General features: G+C 35.3%; 1 protein-coding gene across 4 annotated transcripts in view; it reads right to left on the reverse strand.

The window, feature by feature from the left end:
- The window catches only part of LOC129136829 (MAM and LDL-receptor class A domain-containing protein 1-like), a 68,615-nt gene that overhangs the window by 40,680 nt on the left and 5,473 nt on the right, over positions 1–22,462 (reverse strand). For 2 of the 4 annotated variants that reach the window (XM_063792153.1, XM_063792152.1), the window contains exons 4-6: positions 17,289–17,381; positions 14,456–14,663; positions 8,368–8,514 (exon numbers count right to left, since the gene is read on the reverse strand). In XM_063792153.1, coding sequence (XP_063648223.1) covers positions 8,368–8,434 — 67 coding nt within the window. In that variant the 5' untranslated portion in view covers positions 8,435–8,514; positions 14,456–14,663; positions 17,289–17,381. Of the gene's footprint in view, positions 1–6,828; positions 7,129–8,367; positions 8,515–11,296; positions 11,498–14,455; positions 14,664–17,288; positions 17,382–22,462 lie in introns of those variants that run through there. The other 2 variants (XR_010150493.1, XR_010150494.1) reach the window with 2 other exon arrangements.

The raw sequence follows: 22,462 nt of genomic DNA on the forward strand, positions 1-22,462 counted from the left end.
CAAGAGCTTTATTTTTTAGTTTCTTCACAAAGTACCGAAGGATATGAGCTTATGGAATGAATTTTAGTTTCTCCCGGGTCTTACGTGTTTGACATTGTTGTCTGTGCTAGAGGGGATCAAAGCTTAATTAAAGATCTAATCTGAACATTAACAAAATCACCACTTTTAGATTTTAACTACGACGGATGTGCTCATGGCAAATGTGCAGGGGATAACATCTCTCAGCAGCTTAAAAGATCACAGGTTCAGAGCTGCTGTCTGGGGTAGTTTCATTGAATATTGAAGACTTACAAGGAAGGCTATACCCAACAATGTCAAGGTCTGATACTGCCCTTTGATAATCACAGTGATAGGCAATTTGGAAAACCAACTATTTTCATTGGAAAATACCGTATTCAGAGAGTAGTTTTCCTAGATACAAGTCAATGCCGACTGCACACAAAGGAAAGGATTTAGAATTAGAATGTATTATTTTATAGACTCCATCACATGTTTAACCAAACAACCAAGGATGTGAGTCAGCAGTGTCATCTTTGAGTGGGAAAAATAGAACCCAGTTTATATTGTTTTTAAATCTCAAAACCTACTTGGAAAGATAAAGTTTACTGTCCCCAAATTCCAAATTACAGGTAATGGAAACAGTGCATGCGAGCAAGTTCATTAAATTCTCTATGCTTCACCTAAAAAGGAAAAGAATGGGAAAAGTTGATTTTGAAAAATTCTTCCACCTAAAAATGCTCAGGTTTAGGTAAAATTCAAATGAATATTTTTAAAAAGATGATCAAAATTCTAAAAACAAATGAACCGATATTCAAAGACCTTACTCCTCCAGTCATTCAACAGAATATACACAATTTCAAACAAGCTGGTTAATGAAGGTGAGAACATGTACACATTAAGACGCCAAAATCTAAATGAAGCAAAAGGCCTGAATAAATCGTTTAGACAACAAAAGTAACTGAAAAAGTAATGAAAAGAAAATCTAGAGAGAAATGTATGGTCCCACATCTGAGTTAAATTTAATTTTCTTTTCTTTTTTTTTTCCTGAGACAGGGTCTGGCTCTGTCACCTAGGCTAGAGTGCAGCAGCATGATTGTGGCTCACTGCTGCCTGGAACTCCTGGGTTCAAACAATCCTCCAGCTTCAGCCTCCAACTGGGTGTACAGGAGCACACTACCACATACATTTTAAATTTTTTTGTAGGGGCAGAGTCTCAAACTCCCGGCCTCAAGCAATCCTCCTGCCTTGGGCCTTCAAAGTGCTGGGATTTCAGGCATGAGCCACTGCATCTGGCTCCCTATTTAATTTTTAAAAAACAAATATTTGCAACATTATTCGAGAAACCTCAGATCTTAGAAAAATATGGAGAGCTCCCTGATTCATATTAGGTTGCCAGAATATCTTTAATTTTTAATAAAATGGATGAAAATAGGACAAAATTTAAAACTCTAGAGAGCAATCTCACTTGTGAGCATAGGAACAAATATTCTAATTAAAATGATGTCGAATAAATTTGAAATTGTTATCCAAAAATAGTGTGTCTTGATTAATCTGAGCCTTCCAAGAATGTAGGTTTGGTTTAATTTAGGAGCTCGGTCTCCATATTCAGTTACAACAACAAATGAAAGTGTCAAGTCATCGAATCCTATCTAAATGTTGAAAAGACTATGAAAAACCAGTGAACAATTTCAAGTCACAAATCTTAATAAAATAAAAGGAAATAATTAAATAAAGACTAGTGAACAACATCAAAATAAATAGCATTCTAAATGGCAAATGATAAAACAATATTAATTAAAATGGGAAATGACATATTTCTATCACAACTATAAATTAGAGATAATATTAGGCAATATTTATAATCTTAGACTAATATTATCTTAAAGGTCTGGTGAGTGTAGAAGTCAAGGAAATAAAATATCTAGTAGACATTATAGAAAAAGAGAAGTAAATTTCCCATGTTTTACCAATAATATAATTGTAAAAATAGAAAGCCAAAGTATTCCATTTTTTATAATTATAGTATCATTTAGAAAATTTGGTAAGCTAAATGGAAACAGATATATTACACAATTACTTATCTTATCTTAGCAGTAAGTTTCCAGATACATAAACAGCAAGAAATGTCCAACTCCTGATAGCAAAATTAATTTTTTTAATGTAGGAAGAAATTTAACAGAAAAGGGACACGATTTATATGAAGAACATTATAAACTTTGTGAAAGACTGCAAACTCTCTGGTTAGATGAAAAGAGATAACATGTTTCTAGATGGAAAGATAATAGAATTAAAATATGAAGTTACTGACCATTGATTTGGAAGCTAAATGCTATCCTATGATAATTTTAACCAAATATTTATAAAGTTGTCAATATTGCGTCAAAATTAATATGTGCAGGTAAGGGGTATAGAGAGTCTAAACTCTGACCACGGGCCCAGGGACTTCTAGGAACACATCCCTTGATTTATCTTCCTATCAGCCTGCTCTAAACAATGAGCCAAGTTAGAGAAATGTGGAATTTACCAGTTTTATTCCTGGTCATGGCAAGGAGTTTACTTCTGGTAATCAGAATTGTTTATTGTAAAACTCTTACACACCCACATACCCCAGAGTGGCTATGTGACCAGCACAATATAAAAATTAAAGGACAGAGTGAATAGTCTCCCTGGGTTAAAGTGTTCACATCTGGCTCGACCTCACCTTCTGCAAAACAGGTACCTTGTTAATGCACTGGCCTAGAAGTAACACCTTACATGTCTTAAGAACGTTAGAGGCCAGTCTCTATAACTTTCACAAATGCAAAAGTTATAAACAAGCATTACCATATTGAATAAAGAAATGAATAATAAATAAAATTACTCCAGTTAGGTTTGGTTCAGGAGTGCAAGAGGGGTTTAATATTTAAAAAATCAATTTACCTTATAGACAAAAAAGATAATCTGACAATCATATCATAATAGATGCTGAAAAATACTGAAAACTTTCAACATACATTCAATTTCTTAATTTTTTTAAAAAGCACGCTCTTGAATAGAAGGGAACATTTTTATCTGATAAAGAATACAATTTTTCAGTAAGCATGGCACTTAAGGTTTAACTATTGACAGCTTTTCCTCTGAGAGAGAAATAAGACAAGTCTAGCAGCTACCACCAGTTCTATTCAACACATTCTAGAAATTCTGTCCAGTACATAAAACAACAAAAGGAAGATAGAACTGTTAATATTTAGAAAAAAGGAAATAAAATTGCCATTATTTGCAGACAAAATAATTGTGATCCTAGAAAATAAAATATATATGTATAAGTTCCTAGCTATGATAAATAAAATTAGCAAGGCCACTGGATACAAGGTCAATATTTTCTATAAAAATGCATTTCTATATGTCAGCAATAATCAAAATCAGAAGTTCTTTAAAAGTAACACAAAAACCTAGGAAAATACTAGCAAAAGATTTTCAAAATCTCTACCCCGAAAGCTGTAAAATATTACTTAGTAAAATTAAAGAACCCAAATAAATTGAGACATTGGAAACATTTGAAAAAAATATTTTTCAGTGAAATGCAAATAAATATTACATATGAGAAATCATTGTACACCCATTAATTGGAAATTTTTATAGAGAATTATAATGCCTCTTGCTGGTAGGAAAATAGGAAAAAGTAGTCCCATTTTGTCACTAAAAATTGAAGTACTAAAGTTTTAGGGTAAATGAATCTATAAATGTTTATTGAAAATATAAATACATATCTTGCTTAAAAAATATAGAAGTCTCACTCCTAGTTATTATCTATTGCATAAAATCGAAAGTATCCTACAGGAGGAAATGTGTACAAGAATAAATTTGAAACATCGTCATGATATTGATGTCACTGGATAGGGGAATAGCTAGATACATTATGGTATATCCAAATCAAATAAATTTAGCTAAATAAACAAACATGAATCCAGTATCACAGACTGGATTTTATCTTCTGTCTTAAACGAGCAAAAGAAAAATATTAGAAAAAAAGCATATTTAGCATGGACTGTCAAATATAGGACAATGGGAATGTAAGATAGTGATAGATCACAGGATAGTGATCTCTGAGAGAGGGGAAACAAATGAGTTAAGTCCTGTAATTCCCACAGCTTACTGCCTAGACAGAGTTTCCAGGTGCCTGTGCAGAGGGGAAACACAGGAGTGTGGTAGTCTCCTCAAGTTGAAACAGATAGAGTCGGTGCTTTGGGGAGACCCACATGGGTAGAATTCATAAGACAGAGTGCCAGCTGCCCCTTTCAGGTACTGGAGCTTTGAAAAGACAGCAAGCTCCCGAGATCTGCAGACAGTCCCCCCTAAATTGCCATGTAAGGACCGATCGTGTGCATGGATTGGAGAAAACTACCTGAGTCTGGGGGTGAAAACACCTGAAATGAATAGCTGGAACATTTCCCGAAGGTCACAGAAAGTCAGGAATGGTAGAGTTCTCTCACCAACCAGAGTGCAAAAAAAAACAAAAACAAAAACAAAAACAGACATAGGCATTGGATAGAGAACTCAAACCAAATAAACACTTATGTCCAGACAAAAACACGTATGCAAATTTAATGGTGTTTTTACTCATATTTGACAATATTTGGAAACAATCTAAGTGTCCTTCAGCTGGTTAGTGGATAAATGAAGTGTGGCTCATCCACACAATGGACCCAACAATTCAGCAGTGAAAAAGGAAGGAATTGTGGCTGAAGCCAGCGACATGGATGAGTCTCAAGTCCTATATGCTAATTGAAAGAAGGCAGAATCAAAATGCTACATATGATATGATTCCATTTTCAAGACATTCTGGAACAGGCATACACTAGGGCTAGAAATCAGATCATTGGTGTCAGTGGTGGGAGGTGGGAGAATTATTGAGTACATAATGGCACAGAACAATGTGTTGGGCAGGAATAGTATTGTTTTATATCTTCATTTTTGTGATGGTTACACAATTGTGTATGTATGTCAGAACTCAGTGAACTGTACACTAAAATGGTTGAATTTTACATTTAACCAATACTTTATCATAAAAAATGAAAAAAAAATAGATAGTATTTGATGACTTGGGGCAACTGCCATAAGCTATCTTTAGTAAGAAGATAGGGACAATAGTTACAAGATAATATATTTCTTAAAAAACAATCACAGAAACACATATAATTTTGAATATGTATGTATCTACTATATATATATATCTGTGTGTGACTATATGAACATAGATAAAAGTGGAACATAATTAACATGAGTTGCCTATTTCAATGGAAATTTAACAGAGTAGGAATAGGAAGGTAGAAACGAAGCAAAAAAGGCAGGAAGGAAATTCGAGGCTTAATTACACACATACACACAAAAACTACATAATATCAACATATCCAGCCTGGTGAACACGGTGAAACCTCTGGCTCTACTAAAAATACAAAAACAAAAAACCAGCTGGGTGTGGTGGTGTGCACCTGTAGTCCCAGCTACTTGGGAGGAAAAGGCAGGAGAATTGCTTGAACCTGGGAGGTGGAGTTTGCAGTGAGCATGGATCACACCACTGCACTCCAGCCTGAGCAACTAAGTGAGACTCTGTCTCAGCTAGTTAGATAGATAGATAGATGATAGATAGATAGATAGATAGATAGATAGATAGATAGATAGACAGATAGACAGATTTAAAAGCTGCAATCTATATGTTTAAGGCTGTAAGAACAAAATGAACTAGAACTCCACTTTCTTAGATATCGGAACTATTAGGCTGCCTCTGACTCTACCAGAAATTTCCATTTCACTTTCCTTTCCCTTCCCGGTCCTTTTTCATTTTTTTTAAATTCTCCTCCTCACTTGCAATTTAAAACCACTACTGATTCTCTTTAAGGTTTGATCATGGCAATCATGGGTAAAGAGATGTTGACTCCGTGATCCAGATATATATATTTTATTGGCCCTTTCTAAAATGAGAAAGACTGCGTTTTTGTCCCTCACACTCTGGGTGAGACCAGCTGCCCCTAGTTTTATCAGTCATATTGTTATCTTTCACTATTCTTCAACTCACCGGAAAAGAATGGGTCTTTCAACATCTAACACAGGGGCTCTATTAGAATCTTTTTAATGCAAATCATAGTTATGTAGTAATTATAAGATGGCAAAAGACTAAAGGTGATTTACAAACATATTTTCTAATTGTCTTATCTGGTGTTTTTCCTAGTCTTCTTATTAGAATGGACAACAAATATCTATTAATGTTTATGGAGTTCTTACTACATGGAAAAACCTTCACAGGTGTTATTTCATTTAATCCTCATGACAACTCCACAGGGAAGCTACTTTTCTTTTCTCTATTTTCTATCTAATAAAACTGAAGCACCCTAATATTTAGACATGGGTGCAGTGTCAACATCGTGTCGGAACCCTGGGCAGCCCGTGCTCTTCCCTAACTGGTTATGGTATGCTCACATCAGACCACCATGACACACTGCCCGCACAGCTTCCCTTTGAGAATCACTGCCTTGGCTTAGGACTTCATCATCTCTCACTGATATTTCTTCAGCACATCCATGTTTTTTTGACTCCAGCCTTTCACCCTCTCCATTCTCCTCGTCTCAGACAGAACAGCCCTTTAGAGCAAATTTGATCGGTCACATGCTTTAACATGACTACCTGGGTCACCATCATCCTGCAGACACATTTCCAATTCCTCAGCACTCTCTAGAGTCCCCTTCCTTCCTCTCCTGTTTCATCAATTCTCTTCTCCCTGTCCAATCACACACGTCTTTCATCCCTAACTACTCCCATCTTTCTGCCCTCTTTGGGGATTCTTTCCTCCAATTAGGACATGATCCCTCCCACCTCTCTTTGGTTCCGTCTTCTCTCAGTAATTCCTTACTTCTGGCTTCCTGACTACTTTTCATTTCCCTTCAGTGCTCAGTTCAGGAGTCATCTCCTTCAACAAGGCATCTCGAATCCATCTGAATCACCTTCCATCCCTCTTAAAGCATCCTTCATAACCGATTGCAATTCCTTGCTTATCTACTTAAGCTACCAGACTGAGACCACCTCAAAGGCAGGGATCGTGGCATCCATCTTTGTGCATCCAGGTATCGTCTATGCTGTGTATTTAATAATTGGCTTGAACAGAGAAAAAGAAGTAAAATATTATATGAGTTTAGAGAAAATGTGTTGTTAATACATAGTTCCAATGATTTATAGTCCCCTTTCTATTTTAAACTTTAAACTTAACTTTGTCTTCTACAAAATGTTAAAGAAATGAGTCATGGCACAAAAGCAAAAATTAAGAACTTACCACACTGTTAAACAATTAACTAGGTTTATGGCTGTAGCCAACAGATGGATGGTTGAATTTTCCCACCCCATCCCCTAGCACCCTCACCCACTACCACCAACCCCAATTTCCAATGGCTGTAATTAAAAATATGATCAATACTTATTTTTGGTATAATTCTTTGGAAGTCTGAAAGAAGAAACAAATAGGATAATGTTCAATAAGGTTGAAAGATGATCTATAGTACAAGTACAGTTGTGCTATTGTAAGGTTTGCCAGGTGTGGTGGCTCCCTCTTGTAATCCCAGCACTTTTGGGAGGCTGAGGTGAGAGGATTGCTTGAGGCCAGGAGTTTGAGATCAACCTGGGCAACATGGCGAGACACTCTTTACTTAAAACATATACATTTAAAAAGTAAAGTTAACACGATGCTAACGTATATGGGGAATGACATCCGATGATAAATGTGAACAAAACAAAAGAGAAAAGAGAACAAACCCTTTCTGTTTTATTGGAGTTTCACAGACACTTATTGGAATACCACAGGTAGTTATGGTTCCTCTATTTTAAGATGATATGTAAACACTGGAATGATGGTTAAAAATATATATGTGGAAGAATAAGACTGTTTATTATAAAGAAGCCCGAAGACTGATTAAATTGCATTCAAGTATTTGTAAATTTATTTCACAGATAGTGCTAAATCTCTGTTCTCAGTTCCCAGAAACAAGATTAGACTATTTTTCTTCCTGTTTTGAAAAAATTGGATTGCTCTAAAAAGAAGGCAAGCCTACTGTACTTGATTCTGGGCAACTTGAGAAAATGATCAGAAAACTTTTCCACCTCTTTATGCCTTTAACCCAACTTATAAAAATTGCAACAACAAACGTGTTGGTGATTAAAACAATGCTCCTTTCAGGGAACTCAATTACCCGCCAATTATTAACTTGGTCAGGAGGTTTTAAAGCAAGACAAACCAGAGTTCCATGTATACAGTCTACAGAATAGAAATGAAAATACACAGTATCATCATTCCACAACATGCAAGAAAGAAAACTATTTTTTTTAAAGGGGAAAATGTCCTACCATGATTTATGTTTGCTGTGTGATCAGCTGCAGGAAAGTGGTGCTCTCCATTATTCAATCCTTTCATCAGCTTCCAGTGTGAATCTTCTGTGAGAAATGGCTCCCAACCGCAGAAACCGGACTCAAAGTCACAGGCGAGATGCTTTGCTGTTACACGTAGAAGAGAAAACAGGTGAGGAGAAATGAAGAGCATGCAGGCAAACACTGCTCTACGCTAGCTAATCATCTTAGGAGGCCTGCAAAATTATTCTGCTTGGCAGTGAATATTCTCTAATGATCGGAATAGCTTTCCTTTATCTAGTCACACACAATATCTCAGGTGCTGTGTGAGGCATGACCCTTCCACATGCTTCCATCTGTAAGTCTGGTACATTTCATTCTGGTTGGCCATCTCCATTTTATTTAATGATACAAGGTGGAACTCCAAAGCTTTTCAGGGAGTAACTAATTTGCTTGCCCAGTATAAACCTGCTGAGATGGTAGTTTAAATGAAAAAAATCCACTGGGAAAGGGGAAGTTTAAATTAATTCTGGACACACAAATAACTTGAGGTCAGCATCTCAGTATGCATTTTATTATTCTATCCTAACACTTTCTCAAAAAAAAAAAATACCTAGCCATTTTGGAATTGCAGGTAAATTAGATATTCGGAACTGAGCTGGTGTTATCTTTTGTCTTTTTTTTTTTTTTTTTTTTTTTTTTTTTTTTTTTTTTTTTTAAGGCAGAGTCTCGCTCTGAGGCCCAGGCTGGAGTGCAGTGGTGCAATCTTGGCTCACTGCAAACTCCACCTCCCGGGTTCACGCCATTCTCCTGCCTCAGCCTCCCGAGTAGCTGGGACTACAGGCGCCCACCACAACGCCCGGCTAATTTTTTATATTTTTAGTAGAGATGGGGTTTCACTGTGTTAGCAAGGATGGTCTCGATCTCCTGACCTCGTGATCCACCTGCCTCAGCCTCCCAAAATGCTGGGATTACAGGCGTGAGCCACCGCACCCGGCCCAACTTTTTTTTTTACATGAAAGACATCTGGAGACAATATCACAGTAAAAATTAATGCATCATACAAGATCCTTGGTTTAAATTTCTTTCATTTGACTATTATACCAATGTCCCCTGTGAAGGTACACAATTCATATTAGCATTTAAAATTGTTTTTAAAGTCCTATAATTAAAAAAAACCCTTTTTCATGGAATTTCCTGAACTATTTTGATTTGAAGATATATCTATCATGCCAACTTTTTTGGAACACAGTGAAGTAGATTCTATATATATATTTTTTTTTCCTATATGAGTTATTGAAATTTTATATATAAATACAAATGTGTATTTTATTGTGGTAAAATATACATGACATAAATGTAACATTTTAACAATTTTTAATGTAAGCTTCTATGGTATTAGGTACATTCCCATTGTTGTACAACCATTACCACCATCCATCTCCAGAACTTTTTCATTCCCAAACTGAATCTCCACCCCCATTAAGCAATACTTTCCATATCCCCTCCCCTCAAACCCTGGCAACCACCATTTTACTATCTGTCTCTATGAGTTTGCCTACTTTAGGTACTTCATATAACTGGGACCAAACAATACGTGTCCTTTTGTCTCTGGCTTATTTCAAGGTTCATCCATGTTGTAGCGTGTGTCTGAAAATTAGATCTATTTCATGTATAAACTGTTCAGGGATCCAATGTGTATTTTTGGACATGTTTGGCATGTTGTATTTTAATTATTTTGATAGAGATTTTTAAAACATATTGCATATATATGTATTAATTTTTTAAGCTTTATTGATGTATAAGTGACAAACAAAATTGTAACTAAGGTACGCAATGTAATGTTTTGATATACATATACATAGAGAAAGGATTACCACAGTAAAGCTAATTAGCATCATTTCATCATATAGTTACCTTTTGTGTGAGTGATCAGAACATTTCAGATCTACTCTCAGCAAATTTCAAGTATACAATACTGTGTTATTAACTATAGTCACCAGGCTGTACACTAGACTCCCAGAACTTATTTATCTTGTAAGTGAAAATTTGTATCTTTTGACCAACACCTCCCCATTTCGGCCAGGCCTCAGCGCTGGACAACTGCCATTCTACTCTCTGTTTCTACAAATTCAACTTTTTTAGGTTCCATGTATAAGTGAGATCGTGCTGTATTTGTCTTTCTCTGTCTGGGTTATTTCATTTTGCATAATCCCCTCCAGGCTCATCATTGTCACAAATAGCAAGTTTTTTCTTCATTATTGCTGAATAATATTTCATTGTGAACACATATACATTTTATACACACACACACACACATACACACACACACACACACACACCCCACTTGTTTGATCCATTCTCAGAGACTTCAGTTGTTTTGGCTGGATATTTTGAATAATGCTGCAATGAACATGAGGGTGCAGATATATTTTAATCTTAACTGCCCTCATTTAATACAGGATTATGTTAATAAACATCAAAAATCTATTGTTTGGTTTTAGAGAAATTTTACTCAGAGTTCATCAGTTAAAGTAATATTTTAAGATCATGACAAAGCTTTCTCTTGCATATTTAACCACTACAGCATATGAGCAGACAAGAAAGAATTTCATTGTGCAGCTGGGAAAAATTCTGGATCATGAAAAGTAAAATATTTTATGAATCCTCCAGAAGTTAATCAGCTCTCTGTGAAATAAGAAAGAAAGCTATGTATGGGAAATGAATGGGGAATATTTCATTTAATGAGAATATATTAGATTCTAACAGGATTATATTATAAATATTGTGTTAATATACATTACAAATACACATTATAAATATTTTATTAATATTGATGCTCTTAAGGACTAGCAAAGTAAAGAGAGTTTTTGCTTCTACCCTGAGAGAACTCTGACTTGTTTGCCTTTAGTTTTAATCAGTTTTTTTAGATGCCATCTGTTTCTTCCCCTAGCTGTCTTCCTTCCTGAAGCCTCTTTGGTACAGTGGTTCTCAAAGTTTCATATGCAGACAAATCACCTGGGACCTTGTTCCATGTAGCTTTTGGTTCCGTAAGGCTGGGCCAGGGCCTGAGGTTCTGCATTTCCACTAAGTTCCCAGGTAATGCTGATGCTCTGGTCCATGGAGTCTGCTGTTGCAGCAAAACCCACAGGCCATTTTTATTAACTGATTTTGAAAAGCCACCGGTCTGGAGGCTATGTTATGCCATATATTAAAATAATACCTAAAAGTAAGAGCAACTTGATAATGAGAGAAGACCTGAGTGAGTCTGCCTTTGGGGAAAAGCACACTGGCTGTGGAATACCAACTGACAATCCTCACGAGTTCATATTTACTCATTCTCCAGAATTTGGTAAGTATTCCTGGTGCTATTCAAACTGCCTGCACAAGCTATACCCTCCTAGAGATTCATTCTAAAGTGCAATAAAAAAATATATATAAAGATATTTTTCTTGTGCTTCATGAACATGGAAGAATCGTTTATGAAAAAAACTTGATATTACAAATTCAAATTTGTAAAACACAAATGTTTTCGTATGTGTAAAATGTTTCAATATGGTTTTAAATTTCAAAGGAAAGCCTCTTTTATTTTGTAAGAATATACATATGCACGTGTCTATATGCCAAAATATATTAAATACTTTAGTGCAGCAAATAGTGTAAATTTATATCAATTCTAATAATCCAAATCTATATAATTTCACAGCATAAATAATTGTATATATATTTACATGAAACACTCATTTTGGTATCAAGATACATGAATACACATATATACTGTATGCAATATGGCTATATTTTTATGACATATTCCCTATATCAAGTCAATCTCAATCATGCAAACATGACAGGTTTTCTTTGGACAAATGAGGTTACACTATTTAAAAACTTAAAAGACTAATAAGTAACACTGTTTTTGTTGAGAAACACAATTACCCATTCCTGCATTCACCCAAAGAAAATAGCAGAATATGGCATCAAGAGCTACTGAACTGGAAAAATGTCATATACATAATCAATGAAACTTCAATAAATGAGAAAATATGTCGAAAATCAAATGCTAAACAATTTTTTAAAGGTGAACATAAAGTATGATTTACTACGGGGAAAATAATGGAGGGGAAAAAGCTAAGCTTCCAAATATACAAGTGCCCAGGTGCAGTGGCTCATGCCTGTAATCCCAGCACTTTGGGAGGCTGAGGCCGGTGGATCACCTGAGATCAGGAGTTCAAGACCAGCCTGGCCAACATGATGAAACCTGTCACTACTAAAAATACAAAAATTATCTGGGTGTGGTGGCACATGCTTGTAATCCCAGCTACTCTGGAGGCCGAGACAGGAGAATCACTTGAACCCGGGAAGTGGAGGTTGTAGTGAGCCGAGATCATGCCATTGCACTCCAGCCTGGGTGACAGAGCAAGACTCTGTCTCAAAAAAAAAAAAAAATTATATACGTGGAAAGAAAGGAAATATATTTTCCTTCAGTTATTGACATTAAGAATTATAGAAACTGTTAGAAAGAAATATTTCCCCAACAGAAATGAAGCAAATTGTCTGTAAAAAATTTAAATAAAACATAGAAAGAAATTTCACATACATTGGAGTAAATAAATTGCTCTTACATCGCTTGTTTTGAACAAAAGAAGAGAGCAGCCCAAAAGCTCCGTTGAGCTCACACTGGTTAGCCGATTACTTGGTTTAAAGCTAGGAGTCTGAAGTATTAACTGGATTGCTGTTGATGAACATGGCAGGAGGGGATTTTAGCCTTACTTTCTCATCTCCTCTCTCCTGTGTCCCTCCGCATTGCTCTTAATAAAATCCAAGCTTCCCAAGAGAAACCAATTATACAGAGCTTTTCTCTTAAAAGGTGGCATTTATGTTATTACAATATTTTCACCTCTGCTCAACAAAACATCTCACTAAAATAAGACACTGCAGTAAAATAAACGTCAAATTTTTAATATCTTTTAAAAACCACCTGTTTGTGATACAGAAATTGGATTCATATCCTTGGAATTCATGTTTTCTAAAGAGACACAGGGATCTCAGTTGCTAAGTTACCTCATATGAGAATCATCCTGTGGGTTGTAAATTAAATTATATTTTTGATGAACTATGACTATGCTTGAATAGCAATGGGATCTCTTGTCATCACTTCTATCAAAGACTCTTCAGAAAAGGCCTGAAAGACAGGTGTTGGGGCACTTTGGCCCTCCCAAACGCCAGTCATGGCTGAAGTGATTTCTTTTTCTTTTTTTTTTTTTTCAGACGGAGTCTCACACTGTCGCCTGGGCTGGAGTGCAATGGCGTGATCTCAGCTCACGGCAACCTCCACCTCCCATGTTCAGGCAGTTCTCCTACCTCAGCCTCCCAAGTAGCTGTGATTACAGGTGCCCACCACCACGCCTGGCTAATTTTTTGTATTTTTAGTAGAGACGGGGGTTTCACTATGTTGGCCAGGCTGGTCTTGAACTCCTGACCTCGTGATCTGCCTGCCTCGGCCTCCCAGAGTGCTGCGATTACAGGTGTGAGCCATTGCACCCGGTTGGTTGAAGTGTTTTCTAGGCAAGTAAGAGGAGAGCGGCCCTTCCTCTAGGGCAGCCATGATGGCTGAAGTGATTTCTACAATCATGGTAGCTGCCCTGGAGGAAGGGCCACCCTCCTCCTACTCATCCCTCCCAGCTACAGCTTCCAAGATGATTGACTAGAGAGGAAAAAAGCATACACAATAAAAGTTAGCAACCCATACTATATGCCTCCAAGGCAAAGGTACAAAAATTTCCTTCTACCACCCATCTTCTATTTAATCAAAGCACACACATTCGCACACCCAGCCAACAATAATCACAACTATTCATTTGTAGAATAAATTGAGAGATGTTGCAGACTTTGCAACAAGCACCAAAACATTAACTTAAAATAGAGATCCCTGAAGGCATAGTACTAATAGTTTCAGAGCGATAATTCATATTTATCACATTTCATACATATGACTTACCTTTGCCTTGATAGAAACAAAGACTGTTTTAAGTCCAACTAACAGTCTTGAATTAGAGCATGTAAACTAGTAAGCCATTCACTCACTTACAGCAAGTTGCTGGGTCTTCATCACTCTCATCGGAGCAGTCCTGCCGAGAGTCACAGACAGATTCTTTGGCGATGCACTGGCCACTAGTGCAAGGGAATTCGTCTGCAGAGCAAAGCTTTCTGGATTGGGTCTGTCCACAGGCATAGACCCAGAGGTGATCAAGGGCAATAAAACTTCTCTGGCTCTAAAGAGTCCCTTCAAAAGTAATCTTTAGGAAGAAAAAGATTAATTTATGAGTTTGCAATCTCCTTAATAAGACAAAAAACTAAAGAAGATTGATAAAGACAAAGTAGTTATTGAGAAAAAGTGTTTAAAGCAACCAAGGCAATATATAACAAAGTTCCTGTTTGATAAGCTCAACCCATGCTCATACGACTGATGTAACAAACCTGCACGTTGTGCACATGTGCCCTAAAACTTAAAGTATTAAAAAAAAAAAAACTGATGGAAACATTTGCTCCACTAAAGGCTCAGAGAAACCTCCCAGGATCAGGCAAAACACAAGCATCCCACTTAACTATCAAAAATGTCCCTGACTGCAAACTTGTTACTTGGTCATCATCTTTACAGCTCTCTTTCTTTCATTTTCAAGGAAAATAAGAAGTATTGTCATTACTTATAGAACAAGAGCTGTAACTGCATCTGACTTATTTTTTAACTAGTGAAATTAGTATTTGAATACATGAAGAAAAATATCAGGCAAACGGAAACAGACACAATATAGGAATAAAAAAATGTAAGGGAATAAACATAAAACTCTATTCAACTTACATAAAAGAGTAATTTCTTTAATGAGAAAAGAAGTGTCAATTAAAGTAAATAAATTTTGTTGTCACCAATTGAATTGCTAGCTTTTCTGGAGATAAGCAATATTAGCAAATGAAACAACCACACATTGCTGGTCAAGTGTAAGATAATGTCAAAGTATTAGCATTCCCTGAGTTTCTACCAAGAGCAATTATTACTTAACACCAAAAGTGCAGAAGTATAAATAGCTGACTGTATCACAGATAAGTAATTATTTGCTGTCCAGAACATTAGCCATGAGCTACAGAGGACTATTTCAATTCAAATTAATGAAAATAAAATAAAATTTAGTTCCCTCAGTCATGGTAGCCAAATTTCAATTGTTCAATAGCCTCATGTGATGAGTGGCTACCATACTGGACATCAGATATAAAGCATTTCCATTAGGCAGAAAGTTCTATTAAACAGCACTAAATGTGGTTAAAATCCCAGCCAGATACTAAGAATTAAAATTGACTTCCTTCAGTTTCATCCAGCTTAAAGTTTCTGAATAGATTTTCTTTTCAAAACACGAGGGATAGGTCAGGTGCAGTGACTCACACCTGTAATCCCAGCACTTTGTGAGGCCAAGGAGGTGGATCACTTGAGGTCAGGAATTCGAGACCAGCCTGGCCAATATGATAAAACCCATCTCTACTAAAAATACAAAAAATTAGCTGGGCATGGTGGCACATGCCTGTAGTCCCAGCTGCTTGGGAGGCTAACGCAAGAGAATTGCTTGAGACTAGGAGGTGGAAGCTGCAGTGAGACAAAATCCCATCACTGCACTCCAGCCTGGGTGGCAGAGCAAGACTCCATTTCAAACAAACAAAATACGAGGGATATATATTGGTTTGTTCATTAATAATTACTTAAGGCCAGATTTTCAGTTTGCAAATATGTCTAATAATTTGGTTTAGAAAATAATATTAAATTTAAATCATATCCAACAATAAGAAAACTTTGTATGCTGCTACATACTTTTCCCATAATGAATATCATACATGTAAAAATTATTAATGTATAGCTGTATATTTTCATAGCAGCAAGAGATCAGAAATGCAGAAATGATATCAATTTGAGGTTCAAAAATTGATGGTTTTAAACTTAGATCTCAAAGGCCTATAATTATTGAACAGCTAATTACATTACATATCCACTTGAGAACCTGGAATAACTCTCAAATTCATTTTCTTTACATTTTACTTTGTTTCATCTTTGAGTTAAAACAAAATTTAATCTTCAGTTTATAAAAAAAGAAACTTGTTTAGTACCTGAGAAGTTATAAAAACAGATATCAGCCTATGAAAATTAAATAGTGTCAAAATGTTAACTCAATAGGCTGTGATAGGATGTATAAATGGAATATCACTATAAAGAAATGAAATTGGCTTCATAACCCACACATATAATCAGTATCATCATTTTATACTCACACTCCAGCATAAATAAACTTACACATTCCGTATATCATGTTGGTGCAAAAATAATTGAGGTTTTGGCCATTAAAAGCAATGGCAAAAGCCACAATGGCAAAAGCTGCAATTACATTTGCACCAACCTAATACAACACAAAATATCAATTTAATTTTTTAAGAGACAGCATTCCTATTTAGCCTATGTATGTTTCATATGTTTCTTGGTGTACATAGAGCTTTCCATGTGTTATAAAGGTATGAATTATTGCATTCAAAACATTTGCCTATACTCTACTAAGTTTCAATACCAGTTTACTATTTACCTACTTCATAATGCAATTTGTTTCCCTGGGGCAAAGCATGGTGCTGGGGAGCAAGAAAGGAAGGCTGTGGAGAATGAGGAAGCTGTGAACAAGAGTGGATACACTCTATTTCCCCCGCCATGGGAAATTTGGTCTCAGAAGGAAAAGGTACAATTTAAAAAGTAAGCAATCACTCTCCCCAAATATACAAGCACGCATCCCTAACTTAAATGCTAATTTAACTTTAGCAGTGCATGATCAATTTATTGCTGCAAAGCTAAAACTTAAACCATGATATAAAAAAAATACTTTTTTTTTCTTTCATACCTTAAGTGTCTTCAGATCTTCTGGTATTAACACATCTGCTTTCACCCATTGGCTGTGAGTTGATATGTTGTATGTCCAAAATATTTCTTCTTCCTTTGATTTGAAGAGAAAGACATCACTCATTACCTATATTCTAATCTTCACATTTACATACATGCTCTTTTAATTACATTGTAGTAGGTATTACCTTACCTGTATGATATAAGGTACTAGGAAATCTGAAGTCTTGGTAGTCAAATTGAAAAAGCTGAATATCATTAAAAAACAAGAAAATGAAGCATGTTTGTGTAGTAAAGCTGCTTTTTGTAGATAAACAGTATTAGGATGGAACAAAAATTTGGATGAAATCTTTTAAAAAAACAGTACTGCATTTCAAAAATAAAATTCTAAATAACAGTTAATAAGATCAGCAATTTAAATGTTGATCTCAATAACATTATTACATTTTGTAATATTGCCATGATACTAGAAAAGAAAAAGATTACAGGCAAACAATATAAAGGTTAAAAATGTTGTCAGATGCATTTTCTGCACAATTTCAATTTATACTAAATATTTTTTCCTGTGGAAACATTTGGTCCAAGTTCCAAACAATACAGTTACATTCTGAAAATTATATTCTTAATTTGGTCATTCTATCAAAGGCCTATTTACATCTTTTAGAGAAATCTATGTTATGTACCTGTACAATGATCATTTTTCAGATTGCAAAATCTATGTAAAATTGTTACTACATGCTATGAGTGTAGTAACAAGCCTTTACTGCATTCAAAACATGTATTGAATGTAAGAAGCTCAATAAAAGTCTATGGTGAAACTCCATCTCTACTAAAAATACAAAAATTAGCCAGGCGTGGTGGTGGGTGCCTGTAATCCCAGCTACTCAGGAGGCTGAGGCAGGAGAATAACTTGAACCTGGGAGGCGCAGGTTGCAGTGAGCCAAGATGCCACCACTACATTCCAGCCTGGGCGACAGAGCATGAATCCGTCTCAAAAAAACTAAATAAAATAAAAAAGTCTATAAGGTACTCAAAATTTTGTCTACGGCATGTATGGCATTGGTCTTTATGATTTATGTTGATGCTTTTATGCTCTGAAATCTTATTTTTATTTACATTTTATTAGACATTCAAATTCACATTTCTTCCCAAAAATAGACCAAATTGTTCATAATGTTTACATATAGAATGCATGAATTTTTAGGTAACAATATGGTAAAAATGTGAAGATTGACATAATTATGTCTCAGTTTGAGCTCTGAGCCTGGCTCTGTCCCACTTTCTAGCATGAGATAGAAAACGGCCCTGAAAGGCAACATCTTGTTTTAATCCAAATGATAAGTGATATCAATATTTGTGTCCTCACTCAGCCTCACATATTTTATGCATGCCCAAGATTTTCTAAAAATGAATCTACTTTCAACTTAGTCCTGCACCCTCAGAGGCCTACTCCAAATTTCCAAGACCTAAATATTTCAGAAGATAGTCTAAATCCATTACAATTTGCTTCATTACTTATTCATATCAACTGTGAAGATTTCCACAAGACAATGAAGCACATGGCGTGGACATATTTTCGGCTGATAGCTTTCATGGCGGATCAGGATGAACTGGAGTTATAAAAAGTTGAGACAAGCAACTAATTTTTCTTCTGCTTATTTCTTACACAACTTCAGTTATTTAGCATCAAAACACTTACACCCTACACAGATGCTTTTAGTGACACCTCTTGGCAAATTGCATTCACCACCTTCCCCCGTTTTCATTTTATGAAAATAATTTAGAGCTATTGTGCTCTTTTTTCACAGTGACTAATTGATTCCCCTCTGCTCCGCCTGAAGATGGGTGCACTTACATTTTTGAAAAGTGAGCAGTGTTCTTTCCAAACTTAAATAGTTTTCCATAAGCCAAGTTCATAGTACACAGTGAATGAGATCTATATTTTTCTATACATTTTCCAGTCTGATGGCACTAGCAATGTTTTGTAAAAAGAATTTATTCTTAGTGAAATCAGGTTTCATGTTATTTCTGTTCTTACTCTTCCACTTTCTAGTTACTTTTCACAGGTGTTAATGTAAAAAAGAAATCTCCAACTCAGCAAAGCTTTTCAAGTGATGTTCTACTTTTATCTTAAAATCAGTAAATAATTTTTTAAAAAATATATCTTTGCTCCGCCGGTCCAGGATCAATAATTCCGATTTACCTTTCAAGAAAAATATTTAACATATTTATTAACACTCTATCTCTTAGAGATGCCAGTCTATGCTTTTCTCTTCCAGTGAAGAAATCAAGGGTACCAAAGTCAATGTTGTTGAGTTTCACTACTTTTGATCGCATCTAGGAATAAGACCATGTAATTTGGTAAAGAATTACAAGTAAATTTGGTTGTAAAGAAAAATTACATGTAAATTTCTTGGTAAATAATTACATGGAAACCCTACACAGAACAAAAGTAGTCTGTTGCTATGAGTATTATTTTATAGATCATGGACGCAGATCTAACCCAAGAATGGTTAGATGGTACAAACTAGAATTGCTACACACTTGAGCTGATTCTAAAGAGTGAACTCTTTATTTAACAACTTGCCTTCACCTGAGTTTTTCACTTCTCAAGTTCTAATGTCCTCTGGAAATAAAGAAAACAACCTTCAGCATTCTTGCTAGATATTTCTTGGCTTATCTCCTCACATTTATAGAGTAATAGATGTTCGCAACATACAACAGCATTCTGTTCATGGAAAGATGTAAATCATCATTTTCATCAAGAGCTACTTTTTTAAATGATAGGTTTGTTTGGAGTCATTTTAAGTGTGTGATAAAACATTGTCTTGGGACTTAAATGTACTTTGATGCAGATTTTGCATCAGTGAGTAACATATGTATAGAGGATAGCAAATAGTGTCAGAAAAGACAGGACACCTCACAGGATACTAACAAATCAAACATCAGTCAACAATCTCTAAGATGTACATTCATTTGGTTCTGGTTAATACACTAGATCATTTCCCTATGATTAACTTCTTTTCTTATAATATGAGAGACAGAATCTTGATAACTGTATTACTGATTAATAGAGTTAATGATGTGTGGTATCTAACGTCATTTTTATATGATGTAACACTTGAAGCCAATTTGTTTTCACTCTTTTCTTGTATGGTTCTAAAGCCACCAGAAGAATGGCATGGCTCATTTTCAGTAATTCCAATCTATATACATTCATAATTACATACATACTAAATACACACATTCATAATTACATAATACATATACACATTCATAATTACATACACAGTACATACTCACATTCATAATTAAATACACAATTCCATTCTACATGCATTGAAACTTTTAAAATACATCACTCATTTTCAGAGCAGATTAAAATAATCCTCAGGATTAGACCATATTATAATACAAATTTCCACTTAAATTTAGGCTAAAAATTCATTCAATTTTCATGAAATAATTAATTATCTGTCATCTGAAAAGCATTACCATAGGCCCACATATATAATTTAACCATTTTAACTATAATTTAAACTCATCGAAATTATTCAAGAATTTCTCTACTATGCCTTTATTGAAGAAGGAGTTGGAAATTATAGAATGTTGTAGATTGCATGGAGGCTTGCTGGGATTGGTTCAAACAGCACAGGTGACAGCAACTGAAATATTGAGGCATGAATGGTGGAACATACATGGATACAGTTAAATTTTTTCTCTCTTCCTTTTTGGTAAAATTGATCCCACGTATATGGACAGTTTGTAATGCTGCAGGAAGGATAGGGAGATGTTGTCCCCTTTTCTTCCTCCCCCCACACCTTACCAAATGGAGTGAAATATATTAAATAGATTGCAGGGCAGTGACTACAAAGTACTATTGCAAAAAACACAAAAACATAACAAGTTCCAGAATGCCAGGAAAATTATATCTCATTCAATTAAAAAAGAATTTATATACATATGTATATTATTTTATATATCTATATGTGTGTATATGGATGTGTGGGGAGATATATATATATATATATATAATCACATCCATATATCTACAGATATGTGATATATATATGACATCCATATTTATCTATCTATATATTTATATCTATATTGATGTGTAGAGATATATATCTATAGATATCTCACATACATATAGATGTAATTATGTGAATCATATAAATCTGGATACATAAAATAATAAATATATTATTTGTTATATATTATATTACATATAATTATACATTATATATTATTTATTATGAATATATTTATTCATCTCCAGTTTCTGGCAGATAGTTCCCAAAAACCTGTTAATTTCCTAATCAGTAGGGATGTTAATAGAATCTTATGGGACTCATCACCAGAAAGATCAAGCTATGATTAGAAGCTTGGAACTTTCAGCCCCACCTCTTTGGGGAAGAAGAGAGGGGCTGGAGATTGAGCTAATAAATGATCATACCTATGTGACAAATCCTCTATACAAATTCCTGAAGTACAGGTTTCAGAGAGCTTCTAGATTGCTGAACGCATTTTGGTTCCTAGAGGGTGCACACCCGGGAATGCATGGAAGACAAGCACCACCCCTCTTCCCACATACTTTGCCCTATTCATCTCTTCCATATGGTTGTTCATCTACATTTTTAATAATAAATGGGTAACATGAGTAAAGTGTTTTCCTGAATTCTGTGAGCCATCCTAGCAAATTATCAAACCTAAGAAGGGGGTCATGGGAACTCCAATTTATAGCTGGTAGGTAAGAGGCACAATAGGAAGCTTGTGATTGACATCTGAAGTAGGGGTAGTCTTGTGGGCCTGAGACCTCAACCTGTGGAATCTGTACTATCTTCACGTAGCAGTGTCAGAATTGAGGCAAATCAAAGGACACTCAGTTGGTGTCCACTAGAGAACTGAATTGCTGTGTTGGAAAAAAAAAACATGCATCTGGTGTCAGAAGTGAGATATTGGGAGTGCTGAGTGCGTAAGAGTAGAAAAAGCAGGGTGTTTTCCTATACTATGGAATCAGCTGTCAGTTTGTTTTTATCTGTTATACTAATTGGAGTACTCACCCAGCTTTACACTTTAGAACTCATTGAGCATATTGGACAAGGAGAGAGAAGAAGAATGGACTCACTCTACCCAGTGTGCCATTGTTCAATATTTAATCAATAATTACCA

Source organism: Pan troglodytes, chromosome 14, assembly GCF_028858775.2.
Source record: "Pan troglodytes isolate AG18354 chromosome 14, NHGRI_mPanTro3-v2.0_pri, whole genome shotgun sequence".
Taxonomy (NCBI): domain Eukaryota; kingdom Metazoa; phylum Chordata; class Mammalia; order Primates; family Hominidae; genus Pan; species Pan troglodytes.